The sequence below is a fragment of the Epinephelus moara genome, chromosome 24, assembly GCF_006386435.1.
Source record: "Epinephelus moara isolate mb chromosome 24, YSFRI_EMoa_1.0, whole genome shotgun sequence".
NCBI classification, from domain to species: domain Eukaryota; kingdom Metazoa; phylum Chordata; class Actinopteri; order Perciformes; family Serranidae; genus Epinephelus; species Epinephelus moara.
Genome location: NC_065529.1, coordinates 25021489 through 25038945, shown reverse-complemented (window position 1 = coordinate 25038945; position 17457 = coordinate 25021489). Strand labels below are relative to the sequence as shown.

Genomic DNA, 17457 nt, shown 5'->3' with positions numbered 1-17457 from the left:
CTCAAAGAGACAGAAAATTAACACAGAGAATCACAAAAGGACCAAAAGAGGACTATAAAATTACCTCAAAGAAACACAAAATTACCTCAAAGAAACACAGAAAGGCCAAAAAACACAAACATTTCCATAAAGAGACACAAGATTAGCTCGGAAAGTCACAAAATTAACACAGAGAATCACAAAACAACCAAAAAAAGACATAAAATTACCTCAAAGAGACACAAAATACCTAGAGAACTGGGTAAAACAACCACAGAGACACAAAACAACCAAAGAAAAAGACACAAAATGACCTCAAAGAGACAGGAAATTAACACAGAATTACAAAACGGCCAAAAGAAGACATAAAATTACCCCAAAGAAACACAAAATGACCTCAAAGAGACAGAAAATTAACACAGAGAATCACAAAACGACTAAAAAAGACATATAATTACCCCAAAGAAACACAAAATGACCTCAAAGAGACAGAAAATTAACCCAGAGAACTACAAAATGACCAAAAGAAGACGTAACAATTACCCCAAAGAGACATAACATGACCTCAAAGAGACACAGAAAGACCAAACACAAAAAAATACCATGAAGAGACAAAATTTCCTCACACAAATCGACTATAAACAGACGCAATCAATGAAAAAGAAGAAAAAGCACCAGAGTCTACATGTCTTGCCCCCGTGTCGGAGAGGTGGTGGGGCCTTTTGCATCGGGGCCCATGGTCTCACAATCCGCCCATGATGAGGAGGATGAAGAAGAGAAAACACAGACACAGACAGTTTCCATTGTTAACGCCTCCTTTACTGTTTTAATATAATAGTGTTAGAAATTCAAACGTAATAAATCCTCAGCTACAGTACAAAGACACTGATGATGTAGATCAGTGATATCAGTGATTCATGGTTCAGTCCAGGGCAGCAACACCTGTGCACAACTGGATGTGGAGTCTTTATATATTTACATTACACTTGTTTTAGGTATTTCAAACAATTATGACATAACTGGCAACATTTTTTAAAAAGTATGTTTAGTAAATCAAGTAAGTGAAGTACAGTAGTTGAAGCTTTCGGCCTCTGTGATGCAGGTACACTCATATTTCCTATTCAGGTTCATTCCTTTTTATGTCAGTGCAAAAGAAGCATATAAACGTTTTATAATCACTGGCAGAACCATCTCCAACAGTACAGTGCATGGCATGGCTACAGACACATCTATACATATAACATTACGCATTCTTTGATACAGCCTGTGCTTCAGGGTGTTAGTCATAGAGATGCACTTAATCCAGTGGAGGAATATATGTTGAAATGAAGGCATAACTAATTTCCCGAAGATCAGGCCATTCCAAATTTGGGCATTTTTGAGTGAGGTTGAAATGTGCTACCAATTTTCCAGCCTCCCTGGAAACAACAGTAAAATGACTGTTTGGTGGCATCTAGCAGTGAGGACTGCAAATTGTGACCAGCTGAAACTTCTTCTATGTGCTCAGCGTGAACTTTGGTTAGGATTCCTTCAGTGTTCATTGATCAGGAAGTTTATATTAGGAGCCAAATTATCCGCAGAGGTCTCTTCCTCTCCCAAACAAACACAACACCTGATTTAAACCAGTAAAAACACTGATTAAAGCAGTTTCACGTTACAAATCAGTGTTTCTCCAATGCTGTTTGGCTCGTCACAGACAGGCCACTAGCCCAGCACTTGCTAATGTGTGCTCGCCTTTTTTCTCAGATAACTTAATTCGTGTTCACTTCATTTCTGATCCAGATGTTCAGGAGGTTTTAACCGGGAGCAGTGCTGTTTGACTACAGTGGCCAATGAGAAAAAGCAAATGGCCCCATCTAGAGTCAGTGTTTTGTTTGTCCGTTCTGGGCTACTGTAGAAACATGGCTGTGAAACATGGTGGACTCTGTGGATGAGGACCAGCTCCTTATGTAGATATAAATGGCTCATTCTAAGGTAACAAAAACACGACAATTATTATTTTCAGGTGACACTAAAGAAAACACTTACTATATTCCATTTCTGCCAATATATCCCCCTAAATCATACAGACTGGACCTTTGATGCGTACGTTTGTTCAGCTATTGAAATAATTTCTTTAGGTTGTTTATAAAATATTTTATACATTGAAAAAAATACTTGAAATCTTCCCCATGATTTGGAGGAATGTTGCTGATCAGCTGCTGGGGGAAATACAGGTCACATCAATGTAATGTTCCACACTGGCAGGTATTTGGGCCAACGCTTCTCGTGGCTCTCAGCATCACACCTGCGGTAACAGCAGGCCGGGACACTGGAGGTTGACTAAGTAGGTAATCGTGTCCCCTCTAAAAGAACAAGATGTCGTCTTTTATTCAGTCCACGTTACAACTTGCAGACATAATCAAATATCGTTATCTTCCCCCTTTTGGTTTCACAGTCTGTTTGTAGCAGGAGAGAGGCAGAAGACTTCTATTTTCGGCAGTAGCTGATCCTATAAAACTGTGGCTTCCTCCATGGCGTTTACCCACCTGTATGAAGAGAGGATTTTACATTAGGAGACAAACAGCACAAACTGCAGTTGTGCTAAAAGAGTCATTTCAGTCTGCTTCATCTAAATACTTCCAATTCTGGACCTGTCAGCATGACGTATAGCGGCATTATTAACTGAGCTAATTTTATAGCGTGCTCCTGGATATGAAAAATTAAAGTATACTGCCCTGGAGGAGTAAGTAGCTTTCCTGTTCCTGTAAACTCAACACATTGCTGCTGTGCAGAGAAAACACTGAAACTCCTAATTTGGTGTTGCTCATGTTTCCACTACTGACCAGTCAAGTCAAAGGTCACATGGTCGTCTATGGGTCAGGGAAAACTACCCATACGGGGCCGATAAAATCCCGTGGGACCCACTGAGTAATGTGAAAGTTAAAAACATGATTGTTTTTCTAAGCTTTTTTCCCCTAGATAGCAGCTTTTCAGTAGCAGCCCTTTGAGTCACTAGACTGATATCTTTACACTCTAAACATTGTGGAAATTTGCCATCAGGAAGCCGTGCCTCTCACCTCTGGGCTGTGAAGTTGTCCTCAGCTTTAAAGGAGTAATACAAAGTGTTTTTGTGGTAAAGCTGGAAGATGTTGGCCTCTTCCTCTCCCCCCTGCTGCTCGGGTAGCTTCACAGTGAAACCCAGCAGAGGTAAACTCTCTGACGCTACTTTCTCCTGCAGACAGAGGATTCGTTAGAAGAACAGAAATGACTGTAAGATACAGCCATTTTACTTATGCTGGTTATAGACCTCACTGTGTAGAGTGTGTGAGTGTGAAGATGTGCTGTTCAGGTTAAAGGGGAGTGCATGTTTCCCCTCACCTCTTGGGCTCGGTAGGTGTAAAGCACCTTGTCTCTTAGGAGGAACCACAGTCTCTTCCAGTTCCTCTTGCTCTTCTTGCTGCGCTGCAGAGTGCCACTGATGGAGCCTTCCTCTGACACTGTCACCTGGAAACAACAGGAGCAGGAGGAGACTGATAACTATCAGGGTTAACCTAAGACATGGCGTCCACATCATCAACTATTCAGTAATCTATGCAGTGCACACGGCCCTCTGATGTGGCAGGCCTACCTGGTTGAAGGAGAGAGTGCCTTTCCGGTGTCTCCAGATGTTGGGAGGATGAATGTTTTGGAACACAGCAGAAAGAGGACGACTGGAGCGGTTTGGACGAGGGCTACTCTTAGCTGACGGTGCAGACACGTCTCCCCCTGCAGAAATATGCAAATGCTTTTAAACCACAGCAGAGAGCTGGGGCAGGATGTTAACAACTTCACTAAGAAACTAAGTAACATGGAAGGCTAATTGTGCAACTCTGGGGCCTGAACATTACCAAAGCAGAGGCAACATCCCTATTTGCTGAATCATAATGAGGATATGCATGAGTGACTTTTTTCCACAAATGTGAAATATGTTATTGGAGAAAATAACATTTTTTTTAAAGATATTCTTTAGGGCATTTATGCCTTTAATGGACAGGAAAGCTCAAGAGTGAAAGGGGGAGAGAGAGAGAGAGAGAGGGGATGACATGCAGCAAAGGGCCACAGGTTGGAACCGAACCCGCGCCGCTGCAGCAACAGCCTTGTACATCCACTAAGCCACCGATACCCCGAGAAAATAAAAATTTTTATGTGAGGAAAATAAAGCGAAAGTTCTCCATACAAATGAACAGCTTCAGCTTTCACGTTTTCACTGTGTCCTTATCTATCAGTCTATGACCCCTCTCTAAATTTGGGGTTTTTTATGGGTCCATGAACGCAGTGCAGGCAGAAAACTTGGGTAATTGATCAGTAGAGCCAATCAGAGCTCATCAGATCAGATCCATGGATAAGAGGAGCAGCTGTTCTTGAGTGAACGCAAACCACAGATAAATGATTCTGTGGGAAACACCAGTACATTGTCGACACATGAAATCTTTGCCAATGATTGGACGTTGCAACCACATGCTGCGTAACAAACATGAGCCCAATCTTCCTGATGAGGGTGCTATGATAAAAGGTTCTTTGAAAAGTCACTCCTACACCATAAGTCCAGTTTACATGAAACCTGGTACAGACATCAATCTGTATGCACTCTACAAATTTGCCTTAAGAACCATTAAAGTCCTCCTGACTAGATTTTTACACCACTTTTTAAATTATTTTTTGACATTGCCTCCTAAACTGTGGGTCCGATTTCTACCAAATTCTTTGTGGATCATTGTTGGACAAAGCTGATCAACGGGTATCAAAAGCTTATCGATATCTCACTGCGTTTTGGAGATACTGACCAATGAACTTTCAAAGGGGCGTGGCTCAGCACATAAATAGACCTAACTCCACAACTGTTGGGCCAATCATTTGCAGTATACCTCCACATTAGTACCTGAAACATACCCTGAAAGTTTCATTCAAATCAACCACCAGGGGGCGCTACAAATGCAAAAAAAATTTTTAAAAAAATGTGTGTGTGGCTAAGTACTAATCAGACTATAAATCAGCAATTGTTCGTCCAATCATTACAAAACTTGCTGGATATGTTTAATAAGAATGTTAAAAAATGTGCATGAAAATACTTTGAAATCGCTCAACAGGGGGCGCCACCAGTCACAAACATGTGCATGTGTCTGGTGCAAATTCAGCCACAATTCAATGACAGTTTGCCCACACATTACCAACCTTGGTGGATATTTTTCATCAAGCTGTTGGAACATGTTCCCAAAATGTTTTCACAACTGACCAACAGGGGGTGATGCCGTTGCCGAAGATGACTGTGGCCCGGCACACATGAACAAAAATGAATGAGCGTCTGACTGATCATCATAAAACCTGTTAGTTATCTTTAACGTAGGTGTCATAAATGGTCAAAGGTCTTGATCCCTCGCAGCTTTCAACCTCAAATGGTCTACGTTGGTTTGAACCACAGAATGGCTGCTTGCAGCTATATTTTCACTTGGGGTTGTTTAGTACATTTTACATGACCCTCATCCCATACCCAGTGTGTCTTAAACCAAATTCAGATAAGTATAATGGTGCAGATGGCACTGATATATACCTTTCTAAATCTGCCACTTCCTTTCTTTTATGATTATATTTCCTGTAAAATAAACTTGTTTTATCTATGTAAGTCTGCCAGCTCTGTCTGATTTCAGTTCACTGTAAGTGGAGCACTCTTCCTGTATTTAACTTAGTGTGACACTGCATGACTCCCAGTGGTAATGATTATGATGTGATGTAATACATTAACAAGTCAGGAGTAAACATATTGCTCCCACTGGTTACAATAAGAATAGCAACACTAAAATGTGTGGGCTGACACGGCAGACTGATTGATTGATGAATCCTAAAAATTTATGTAAGCAGAGTGTCCCCACCTCTCTTCTTTAGCTCGCTGTAACAGTGATCACACACTTTGGCCATGCGGTCTTTCATGTATTTCAGTGGGTATCTGTTCCTGGAGCAGCTTCGACACACAATCTGTGTCAAACAACATAAATAAACCACAGGCACATTAAAAAGGACACACATATTTAGCACACAACACACCACATACTTTAAAGTATGACAGAGCACTGTGTTTTATTTGCGTGTGACTCACTCTTCCGCAGCCGTGGCAGTGGTGTCTTCGGAGAGTGAGGCTGAAATCTGAGGTGCAGTTCATGCACATCATCACTTGTGAGACTGGAACAAGTGTGGGAGCTTTCTCTCCCAGAGTCAGCCGCAGACGATCCCTGGCCTGGAACAAACGCACAGACACAGAAAAACAGACTTAAACACATTGTGGAGATTGATGACGGTTACTAATAACGTCAGTCTCGTTCTGTTTGAGTGAGGATAAGCATGACAGAGTATAAAATTTTAAACTTAATAGACGGAATTCAGAGAAGCAGAGGTTGCTCACCTCTCCTGGGCAGCCGTTGAATGCTACAGCTCCTCTGGCATGTTCAGTCACAGTGCGGCTCAGAGTGTAAAACCAGTCTTCTCTTTCGATAAAAGAACTGCAAATATACACATAGAATCACTACACTATGCAATAAATACTAAAACACCATCTTTTACTAGTAAGTTTTGACATTTTAATCACTGCTGTTATTAGATATGAATATTATTCAAAGAGGACACAGCACAGTGACCCACCTCGCAGACAAAGTGATGGAGATGTCTGCTCCTTCAATCCGCAGTGCATTCTGGACATTTTCTATGATGGGTTTACTGACCTGGGAAATCAGTGACATCATAAATCAAAGACCAGGGAGTAAAACTTTTCAATCTGACAGTTAAGGAACAGCATAGTGTCCACTGTCACATTCTCTGTTAAAGCTGGAGTCTCTGAACGCCAAGTCTGTTTATTTTTATCAGGAGCATCCACTCCAGAATTTTTTCTTGGATGCTTCTTGGAATTTTCAGCCATACTCTTAGAGGCGGGGCCCTCCACCCTTCCTGCCCCATTTATCTCTGGCTGGTTGGTGTAAAACTCATTGCCTCTGGTAACCAGTGCATTAAAGTCACCACAGACACTGCAACTTTGGTATACTGCAAAATAAAGAGAGCTTTTCTGGTGGTGATAGGTTTAATCTGCATGTTTGAACTCGTTTGAGTTTTAATGTAACAGACGTTCATTTATGTGTAAAATTCCCGCACTCCAGCATTAACTGCAAACAGGTGAATAAATCAGTTAAAAATCCATATATGTATAATATTCAATACTTTCATGGCTGTGGTTTTTACATGTTACTGCCACCTTAAATTGCATATCAACTCCTGGGGGATTTTGCAGAGATAATTAGAAATAAAAGAGATTTAGTAAATTACAGGGATATGTCACCCGCCAAATAACCATTTGTATATCAATAACTCACCCCACGTTATGTGGAATTCATGAGGATCCAAAACATAGAGAAAATTCTTGATGAATTAAAGTCATAGGGGATCGAGTTTGACAACAGTAAAACTATATCAAAACATCCATTTATAAACTCTAACACAACTCGTGCAGTGTAATCCAATCTCATTTATCCAGTTGTATGCTCAGTACTTCCCAAACAGACAGCAATTTCCAGGAACTGAACTAAATGTGAAGCTCATCTATGCTCTCTTCAAAGCCAGACTCCATTGACAAAAACAGTAATTGTACTTCACTGAACACAGGAGCTGCTGGTCTACCACTGCCTTGATCGGTAGTTTGTGTTATTGTGTGACTTTGCTGATTTCTAACGAACCCTAAGCTACTAAATAACAACAGGGCAGCGGTAAACCAGCAACTCATGTGATCAGTTAGGTAAAATAACTGTAGTTGTTTGAAAAGCACTGAGCATATGACTGGATAAATGAGACTTGGCTTATACTGCACAAGTTGTGTGAGAGTGTGTAAACAGATGGTTTAATGGAGTTTTTAAATGTGGACCCCTTTTACTTCAATTCATCAAGAATTTTCTCCATTTTTGGATTCTTTGGTCACAGAAGGCACGTGATGCAGTTTTCTTCATGAATTTAACATAATATGGGGTGAGTATTGGACATACAAATAGTAATTTGGGGAGAGAAGTATTCCTTTAGTGAAAGACTGACCTTCAGGCCGGTGAGTGGCAGAGTATTCTTCAGTCTGTATTTCCCGTCTTGCTGAGGGTAGGTGTACAGCAGCACGTCATTCATCTGACAACAGACAGACATAATGCTCATACTTCACAGTGAAACTGCAGAACGGACAAGTAACTGCAGATCAGAGGAGGTAAAGTAGTCAAAACAGTCAGCTGCACAGACCCCATCATTCATGTATGTGCAACAATTCACCAGTAGGTGGCACACTAGTACAAAACTTGACCGCTTTGAGCTGATTCACTTGATGGCTAAAACTTCACACCAAACTATGTGTATTTCTCCTCTTATTTTTGCTATGATGGTGTACAGATCTCTACTGGTTAACTGTGACTTCAAATGTGACACACAATGTACTTTGTGTTACTTCACTTGGATGTTCTGTGCAGAGTGATGCACGTGCAGAGTTGAACACTAGAAGACTGTGTTTCTCTGTGTGGGATCCATAAATTTAAAACCCCTACCCTGATTTTTTATGATCATACATGAATGTGATATATCTGTAAATAGATAACAAAGTAGTTCACATCAAACTGGATCATTAACCTCTGTATAATTTTTCCAGTGTGTGTTTGAGTACTGACTGCAGACTTGTTTTATTATGCTGCTTTACTGTGCCAACATTAATAATAGCTGATGACACGTGATCGGCGTCTGGGTGGATTAACTGGCAGGATAAAAGTTACACAGCGATGATTACCAACATTTCTCCAGAAGAGACGTTTACGAGCTTTTTTAGTGTCGAGCCCAGACCACAAATTTTAAAAACACCATGGGAGGGAAATGCAATGCGCTTTGATGATGCTCTATGGATAATTTGCGAAGGCGTTTAATTTTCTAATCTCTCTTGATTATAACATTAAAGGGCTTTCTCCCTCTATGTTATCATTTTTCCAAACTGAATGTCTGGTGCAGTGTTTCCCTCTTTGAATCACTCTTTTTTAAACTGTCTCTGTCATGACATACATGACATGTAAAATAGAGCTGCCAACAATTAATTGATAAGTTGTCATCTATTAAATTAATTGCCAACCTATTTGCTAATCGATTAATGGGTTTGCATAATTTTTTTAGGATAAGAAATGCCAACATTTTCTGATTCCAGCCTCTTAAATGTTAACATTTCCTGGTTTCTTTACTCCTCTATGACAGTTATCTGAGTATCTTTGGGTTGTAGACAAAAAAGACCTTTGAGGACGTCATTTTGGGCTTTAGGAAACACTAAGGGACATTTTCTCCATTTTCTGACATTGTATAGCCCAAAAAACAATCTGTTGATGTTTCTCTTGATTAATCGACATTGAATAATAATCTTTACTGGCAGCTCTATTGACAGAATGACACAAATTATATTGTTACTTAATTTCTATGTATACAACTTTATCAATTAGATCCTTATCCCCTCCCTCTACATCCCTGTTTAGTTTAGCATGATTTTAGTCAGCCGAACGCTCTGTCTACAGTTGATAACTTTAATGAAAATAACTACCTAATAAAATATTCCGTGGGAAAAAATCCATAAAAAATCTAATGACATTCACTAGAATTGAACCAGCGCACAAAAAATAACCAATCAGAGCCGAGGAGTCTCTAACGCAGCCATCGATCCTGTCAGTCTCAGCTCATGAACTGCGGTCAAACTGTCAAACGAGGCAGCACTGATCAAATATGAATCATGATTCTGTTACTGCATTGCCTATTTCTCACCTAACATGTTGATGAAATGAAAACACATTTTAGTGCACTGTTTAGCTGTAAAATGAGAAAGTTTGTGACCATGTTGGAAGTAGTCGACCTAAGTGCCAAGCACTGCCCACCGGATTTCTCATTTTACAGCTCAACAGTACACTAAAATATGTTTCTGAAAACATCTGAGGCAAGAAATAGGCAATGCAGTAACAGAGTCTTGATTCATATTTGATCAGCGCTGCCTGGTTTGACCGTTTGCTTTAGAAACTCCACAGCTCTGACCGGTTGTTTTCAATCTTGTGCGGTAAGGCCATTAGAAGCGCTACAAGGCAATAGCATAGGCAGAGATGATCTGTCCCATCTAATGCTGTGTGAATATAGTATATGTGTATGAGATCACAAGAAATTAATTCAAATAAAGTATGAAGATGCTAGAATAAAACCATTTCCTGTCATTGTGTTGGCATAATAATTTATATAAAAGTTTCCAACTGTTGCTTTAAAGGTGCTGAGGGCACACCAAACTAATGTTTGACAGACAGCATTAAAGTTATAGAGGTTTGCAGGTGCACATGGATAGAGAGCTGGTGTTGACCTTCCCTGTGCTGTCAGTAAAGAACTGGCTCAGGAAGTCAGCATTCAGAAACATCCTGCCAGGAAACCTGCTCTTAATAGCTCAGTCTGGACACAGAAACACTGCAGACAGAAAATGCATGACTCTACATTTTACACAAAGATGCCTTAAGAAGTAGTTACATGATGAATCAAAAATAAAGGTTATTAATATGACCACTGGAACATGTGTCAATTAACTTAAAAACCGCAAACAGGAAGCAGCGTTTACCAGAAACAGATGGCGGGGCTGTCGACTCTTCCTGCTGACCTTCATCAGGGTGCCCTCCTTCACAAAGACCTGATACATAAAAGCATATTCACAGGATCAAATCAAGCTGAACACTTTACAGATCATCTGATCATGATACCCAGAGGGCATCTGCAATAATTATTGTTGTTTTAAAAGCGGGCCGGCTGGGGATTCCCAGATGAATGATTGTGTAAAGGGCAACACAGGGGTGGTGCAGAGCAGACAGGGTGGGTTGGTAAAGAAACAATGCTGTTATCAGAGTCGTACCCTGCCAGGCTGCAACAGGTCCCGCTGGCCACGAACACTGTACTCTATGTTGACCAGACGCAACAAGTTCTCCTGAGACACAAAGAGAGATAAGAGCAGAAAGACGGGGAGAGAAAATGAGACGAGAAATGATGAAAGAGTCTATTACCAGTAATTTTCCTGTAAAACCCAAACTATTTTCTTTTGTTTGGCTATTTTCATGACTCCCTTTGTTTTTGCACATAGTCATCTCTTTACAATGAGCCGCATTATTCAGAAATGACATTGTTTGTCAGCTCTAACTAGAACTACTGTGGCCATCCAAAAACAAGAGCCTTTCTCTGAGTCTGTACAGCAGTGCTTTGCATTAAATACGACATCAGCATACTAACATGCTCACAATGACAGTGTTAAAATGAATTTGCATAAACAGATAATTCTGTTTTTTATTTACTTCTCTAAATCGTGTGTGTGTGTGTGTGTGTGTGTGTGTTTGTGTGTTTGTGTGTGTGTGTACATGTGCGAGCCAGTCAAACTAGTGTTGGTTGTTTTGACATCTCAAAGCTTTTATTGTGCAATCAATACATTAATCAAACTGGTGGTTTGTTCATTCATTAAGAGCGTCTTTTATCTGTTTTTGAAAATGAACTCTTCAAATGTTGATGTTTATCTGGTCTAGTCATCTCAGCTGAACGTGCTGGCATGCCAACATTTGTTATTAGCACTAAGCACAAAGCAGAGCTGTGGCTGATGGGAATAATCTTATTAGTTTCATATGTTTCTAGTTACAAATCAAAAGCGTTGGACAACTGAATGTCATCTCATAAAGTGGCACCATGTATGGTAGCCTCGGCCACCAGTGTGTGAATGGGTGAATGTGACGTGTAGTATAAAAGCACTTTGAGTGGTCAGAAGACTAGAAAGGTGCTATACAAGTACAGTGCATTTACCATTTACTGCTCTATGCCTCAGTGGTGTGAAAGAAGATAAGGTTAAAAAAAGTTAATAGATATCTTGATTTTTTTTTTGTGCTAGAGCTTGGGCTCGTGAAAGCAGAGTTCACCTTAAGTAAAGAGTATCATTTCTAGCAATATCATTTTGATATTGATCATTGGGATGAAAATGCTCTCATCTTTCTCCCTCTGTGTACATTCAGTCAAAGCTGTACTGCCAAAAGTGATGCTACATTTGCTCTGGAAGTGTTTAACTTTACTTCTTGAGTAATTTGCTTAGGACCTACACTTTACATGGATGACTGGGCAGGGAAGATATCAAAGTCATAAGGAGTCCAGTTTTCATAAATTTACAAAATTAGAGACTTTGGCACTCGAGTTTTGGAGCTGTGGAGGAGCGAGGGGTGGATGTGACAGAGAGCCTGAGGACACTATCAGCAGACAACACCCTTAATTATGCATTCAGTTTAAACGGGTGAGTTATATGAAAAAAATCCCAGACACCAAACCATTTTTTGTACCAGGCTGTAAACATATTTTTTTCTGCTGTAAAGTCAGACATTTTAACCAAGCGGCAACCTCTAGGGCTGAAAAATGAAGCCAGCACAGAAGTGCCCCAAACTGCAGTTCTTTGAATGGCCACTTGAGGCTGGCTCTGGAAGCGAGTCAATCCCCATAGACCCTGAAGTAAAAATGCCTAAATTTACAGCAGAAATAAACATGTTTACAGCCTGGTACGAAAACTGGTTTTGGTCTTTAAAGCTAATGTCAACATTCATGACAACTGTGCGATAGGTGAATTTTTATATAAGTCACCTGTTTATATTTATTAAGACTTAAGGTTATGTGTATCTAAAGGGGGGGCCACTTGAGTGACAGGCTGTTTGCAAAAGCACCACCGCAGTCCCACTCCAAAAAAAATCAAGATGGCGACGGCCAAAATGCTGAACTCAAGGCTTCGAAACAGTAGACCACAAACCAAGAGCTGCCTCCATTATTTTATACAGTTTATGCTTTTCATATGGGTGTCTATGGGGATTGACTCACTGTTGGAGCCAGCCTCAAGGGGCTATGAGAGGAACTGCAGTTTTTGGCATTTCCGCGTTGGCTTCATTTTCAGCCCAGGGGGTTCCCACTTTTGACCAAGGTTTAGACAACTTTGGGTTCAAAAGTCAAATGTTTGTTTGGTTCAAGAGTTACACATGCCCACACATGACACTTACCCCATGTTTTAAGCTGTCATTTGCTTGATCTGCAATGTCAGACACAAAGGCCACAGCAGCTGCACAAGATAAACACAGTGAGAGGAATCAGGAAAGACACAACAAGTTTAAAGGTGAACAATCAACATTCATAACTCCATAATATTTTTTGTTCTTTGTCTCCATGTAGAAAGTCACCAAACATGAAACTCAGAATGAGTCAGGAGCCTGGACGTGTCTGGACTGGGGTGGCTCCCTTATCGGAGATAAGAGATAGTGTTGCTGCAACTGGCTGTCTCATGAATTACACATTACAGTCTTTACACAGAAGATAGCTGAAATGACTGCCTAGAGGGTTTCCACTACTAACAACAACAACAACAAAAAAATCTAAATTGGCTCTCTCATGGCCGTCTCTCCATGCCAAATGAGAGCAAATAAATACCTTGGGTGTCTTCATATTCCTTGGAATCAGGGGAGAGGTTGTTCAGGTAATCTGAAAGAGCAGTGAGAGAAAATGAATCTCTCCTGAGAGTCGAGTACTAAACCACTATGAGTAAAATGTATTTTCTGAACCAGAAAAGATGCTAAATCTTGTCCTTGACTCACCAGTGAGGAGCATGCGGTACTGAGCCACGCGCACGATGACCTGCAGCAGCTGATGTTTCAGTGACACCTCTTCCCCAGCTGGACTCTGCTGCTAAGACAAGTAAAACAATACAAAGTCAAAACTGCATTATTACTGCTCACTCGGGACAGATTTACTGCAGAAATCCACACGAACAACGTGTCAGACTACTTGAAGGGAAAGTTTGCCACCTTTTATATGGATGTCCAATCTGTGTTGATGGTACATGTAGTCGATTGAAACAATTAATTCCTCAGTGTGTGCTATACTGATTCAGAAAGCTGAGTTTGCAGTTGCAAAATCTGTTGATCTTCTGGCATCCAGTGCCGCCATTTGATGTGACAGTGACATATTTGTAAGCAGGAAGAACTACAGGTTGGATTTTGCCTTCAGGTAGCCAGACTCCACTCAAAAAACAGATATCCCTTGTTGCAAACTAGCTATGTTTCCAACAGTGAAAATGGCATCCAGAGTGCAGAGGATGTTATGAACAAGGTAACATTTTACAGTGTTTTGCCTGACTTGGATATTCAGCCGTATTTAATAGAGCCAGAGTATACAACTATAGAAATGCAGAGGAGAGAGGCCGAGGCTGCAACTATAGCCGGCAGCGACCCTCCTGAACCCGAGCTGCTGGGAGCAAACAGTGACTGGTGTTGCATTTGCTCAGATTACCCTCTGATGCCAACAGAAATTGAATCATTGTGCTGCAATGAATTTTAGTGTGGGCAGTTTTGTTGGATGCTGACACCGACGCCAACCCCGAGAGAGCATGTGTTTGTGTTACTATGCATAAAGATTCACTCCTCACTTGGACAACGGGATGCTTGAGACCTTCTTCTGGATCCCAAAGACCAAATATGACCACTGACTGAGTATTTTTTTAAGCGGTTTTGTTGAGTTGCCTCTTCGCAAAATGCTCTGAGTAATTTAAGTTGGGCTTTTATTGTGAAAGGTTAAACATGGAAGGATCTTGTTTCATGCTGGTTCAAACTACCTGCCTGTTTTTTATTTATTTTTTTCTTACAAAGGTAGAGACACAACTCATAAACCTCAGCTACACTATGCTTTCGTTGGTCCAGCTGAACATACTATAGGCGCTGCCCTACCCTGCCTAAAATATGTTTACACCAGGCGCTGCAAAAATAAGGCCAGGAGAATCATTAAAGATCCCAGCCACAAAGATAACTGCCTTTTCACCGTGTTGAGGTCGGACAGAGGATGTGAGATACACCAGGCCAGCACTGAGAGCCTAAGGAAGAGCTTCTACGTCTCAGGCCATAAGGATCCTAATAGGGATGTGCCATATCATCACGCTCATGATAACACCGGTATAATTTTTAAAATATTTAAAAATATATATATATTGTGATACTTGCGATATTTAGACTTGTTGACACTGAGGTCATACTGTTACCCACGGCAACAACAAGCATGGCTAAAAGCGAAATTATTACAGACTCCGCGGTGGTTCCAAAAAGAGGAGCAGCTTCAGTAGTGTGGAATAAAGTGTGGCGTCCTGAATGTTTTATGAAAGGCAGTGGACTTCTCAGACTCTTTTAGCGAGTTACTACTCAGAGGGAACTCATTCAGCGGCAGTCAGGTGACAAATTTTTCCTCTAAACCAGTCAAGAGATCTCACCAAGTGCATAAAAAACTCTGGTAAAGGAAATAAAAGTTGCACAGAGAAGCAAATTATACAACAACACTGGACCTTTGAGCAGAACCACTCGTCTTATTTTAAGTGTGAAGAAGGGCCAATAACACAGACTGCAGGTCAGCACGGGGCCTCACAGGGTTACAGATATGTGTGTTTGTTTGGATGTGTGCATGTGAAAAGAAAGCAAGCCTGCATGTCTCTATGTATCAATACCCTCTTTATAAATAATCACTTTATTAATAATTAGTTATCTCTCTCACACACACACACACACGCATGCACGCACATAGTGATAATAACATTGCACCTAGAGCTTTAATTTTTCGGTCCTTGTGTTAAAAACAGCAACTGCATTTTAACTAGATAAATTCAAATGTGTGGAAACTATTCTGTCAGCAGAATCCCATTTAATATCTTAAAATTACAAATTAATGATGACAGGCAAACAGAAGAAAGAGCTTACTGCGTGGACCTTTACACACAAAGTGCTTTGGAGAATCTCAGGACTTTTAAACATGGGATGCTCTTAAATCAGACAGAGAAAACTGCCCAGCTCTGCAAAGACTTTGTGCCAAGTCTTCTCCTCCGTGGTCTATAAAGTGGAGGAAAATATTGAAAACTCCTTTGTCCATGGCTGTGTAATATTTGATTGTAAATTAAAAAGTGGAGAGTGAACAGATGCTGCACTCTCCCTGCTGAACTGTCAGGCAACCTATCGTATATCCTGATTATTTTTATGTTTCATATTTTAAACTTAATAGCTTAATAGCTGACTGGTTTTAAAAACACTGCCTTGTGTCTGTTCATTTAATTGAAGCTAATTATAATGCCTCACTAAAGTGCATTGTTTGGATATGTTGGGAAATGCAACCTACATAAATTTTAAGATCCCTCTGTTTTTAAAGAGACGTTCGGCGGTTAATTGTTGTTCTGAGTGGCTCATACCAGACGAATTAGTTCTTAACATCTAAACATGCGGTCTAAATTTTTCCTTTGGGTGTCATGACAGTTTCTTTTAACAGCCGACAACACTGTGTAGCCGTTGCTTTGAATTAAATTACTACTTTTATTCACTCAGCTGTTGGCCTTTTGCTTTAACCTTTTCAGGGTTTGCATCTTTTAGTCACAAGCTGGGCTTTCTTCTCTTTCTCTGGCACACACACACAGGCCAGTACCACACACTCAGCCATCGCCATCTTTGCTACCACAAAACACACACTTCATCTCTGTCATTGCACACTAACGTTCACTCTGCTGATAAGAGATAATGTACAGAGATAAGTGACGCTCTTGATAACGATCAAATATAAGAGGTTGAAAGTTAAGTTTCACTGTTATTTTTCATCACGTCGTCAAGTGTTGTCTATTTAAATATTGCAGTTATTCCAAATGTTTCCAATAGTCCTGTTTTCCTGTTGTTCACATTTTTAAGCAGTGTGCAAAACCTTCACATCACATGTGCAAAAATACGAGTTTGTTTTCTGTTTTTCATGCACGCTGGAATTCCAGTTTTTATTTACTGTAAACTATGAATTAAAGGCAACATAATGGAAAGAGGTAGAGTAGAACAGGTGAGGAAGAAGCAGACCAAAAGCACACAGGGCCAGACTTCCAGTGCTGAAGAGCCAATGTGAGTATTACGTCACTTAACGTACCCAACTGTGAGAGGTACCACCTGGAATCATATAGGGTTCTTTGGCTTGTCCCCATAGGAGAACCTTTTTTTGGTTCCTGATGAACCAAAAAGTGCCACCTGGAACCCTTTCACACGGTTCTACCTAGAGTCCCACATAAAGGGTCATAGCTAAAACCATCTGTGAAAGAATCCACCCAGAGCCCCCTATGAGAGCTTCTATGACGAACCCCTCTATGGTGTAATGGTTTCACCCAGAACCTTTGCACCTTCTAAGGATGCTATCAAGAACCCATAGAGGTGGGTTTCATCTACAACCCCCCTACAGGGCTCCTAAAGTAGTAATTGACTACAGTACCCATAGACCTCTTTCCCACTAATCACAGATTTAGTTTAACAGCTTAGCCTGGGGCCAAGAGCACCATGTCCAGCTGCCTCAGGCTTCATGAGGCCCCTAAAAGGATTATGTGGTCCACGCAACCCAGAACACTCA

The 17457-nt window shown here is 40.7% G+C and overlaps 1 protein-coding gene across 3 annotated transcripts in view; it reads right to left on the bottom strand.

Annotated features, from left to right (window-relative positions):
* Positions 1-612: 612 nt before the first annotated feature.
* LOC126386666 (FYVE, RhoGEF and PH domain-containing protein 5-like) overlaps positions 613-17457 on the bottom strand; it is a 31071-nt gene continuing 14226 nt past the window's right edge. The window contains exons 8-21 of one of the 3 annotated variants that reach the window (XM_050039153.1): positions 13653-13743; positions 13489-13539; positions 13065-13123; positions 10910-10981; positions 10622-10690; positions 8062-8145; positions 6631-6710; positions 6395-6491; positions 6092-6229; positions 5868-5970; positions 3590-3726; positions 3340-3465; positions 3039-3193; positions 613-2507 (exon numbers count right to left, since the gene is read on the bottom strand). In XM_050039153.1, coding sequence (XP_049895110.1) covers positions 2471-2507; positions 3039-3193; positions 3340-3465; positions 3590-3726; positions 5868-5970; positions 6092-6229; positions 6395-6491; positions 6631-6710; positions 8062-8145; positions 10622-10690; positions 10910-10981; positions 13065-13123; positions 13489-13539; positions 13653-13743 — 1299 coding nt within the window. In that variant the 3' untranslated portion in view covers positions 613-2470. The remainder of the gene's footprint in view (positions 2508-3038; positions 3194-3339; positions 3466-3589; positions 3727-5867; positions 5971-6091; positions 6230-6394; positions 6492-6630; positions 6711-8061; positions 8146-10621; positions 10691-10909; positions 10982-13064; positions 13124-13488; positions 13540-13652; positions 13744-17457) is intronic. The other 2 variants (XM_050039156.1, XM_050039155.1) reach the window with 2 other exon arrangements.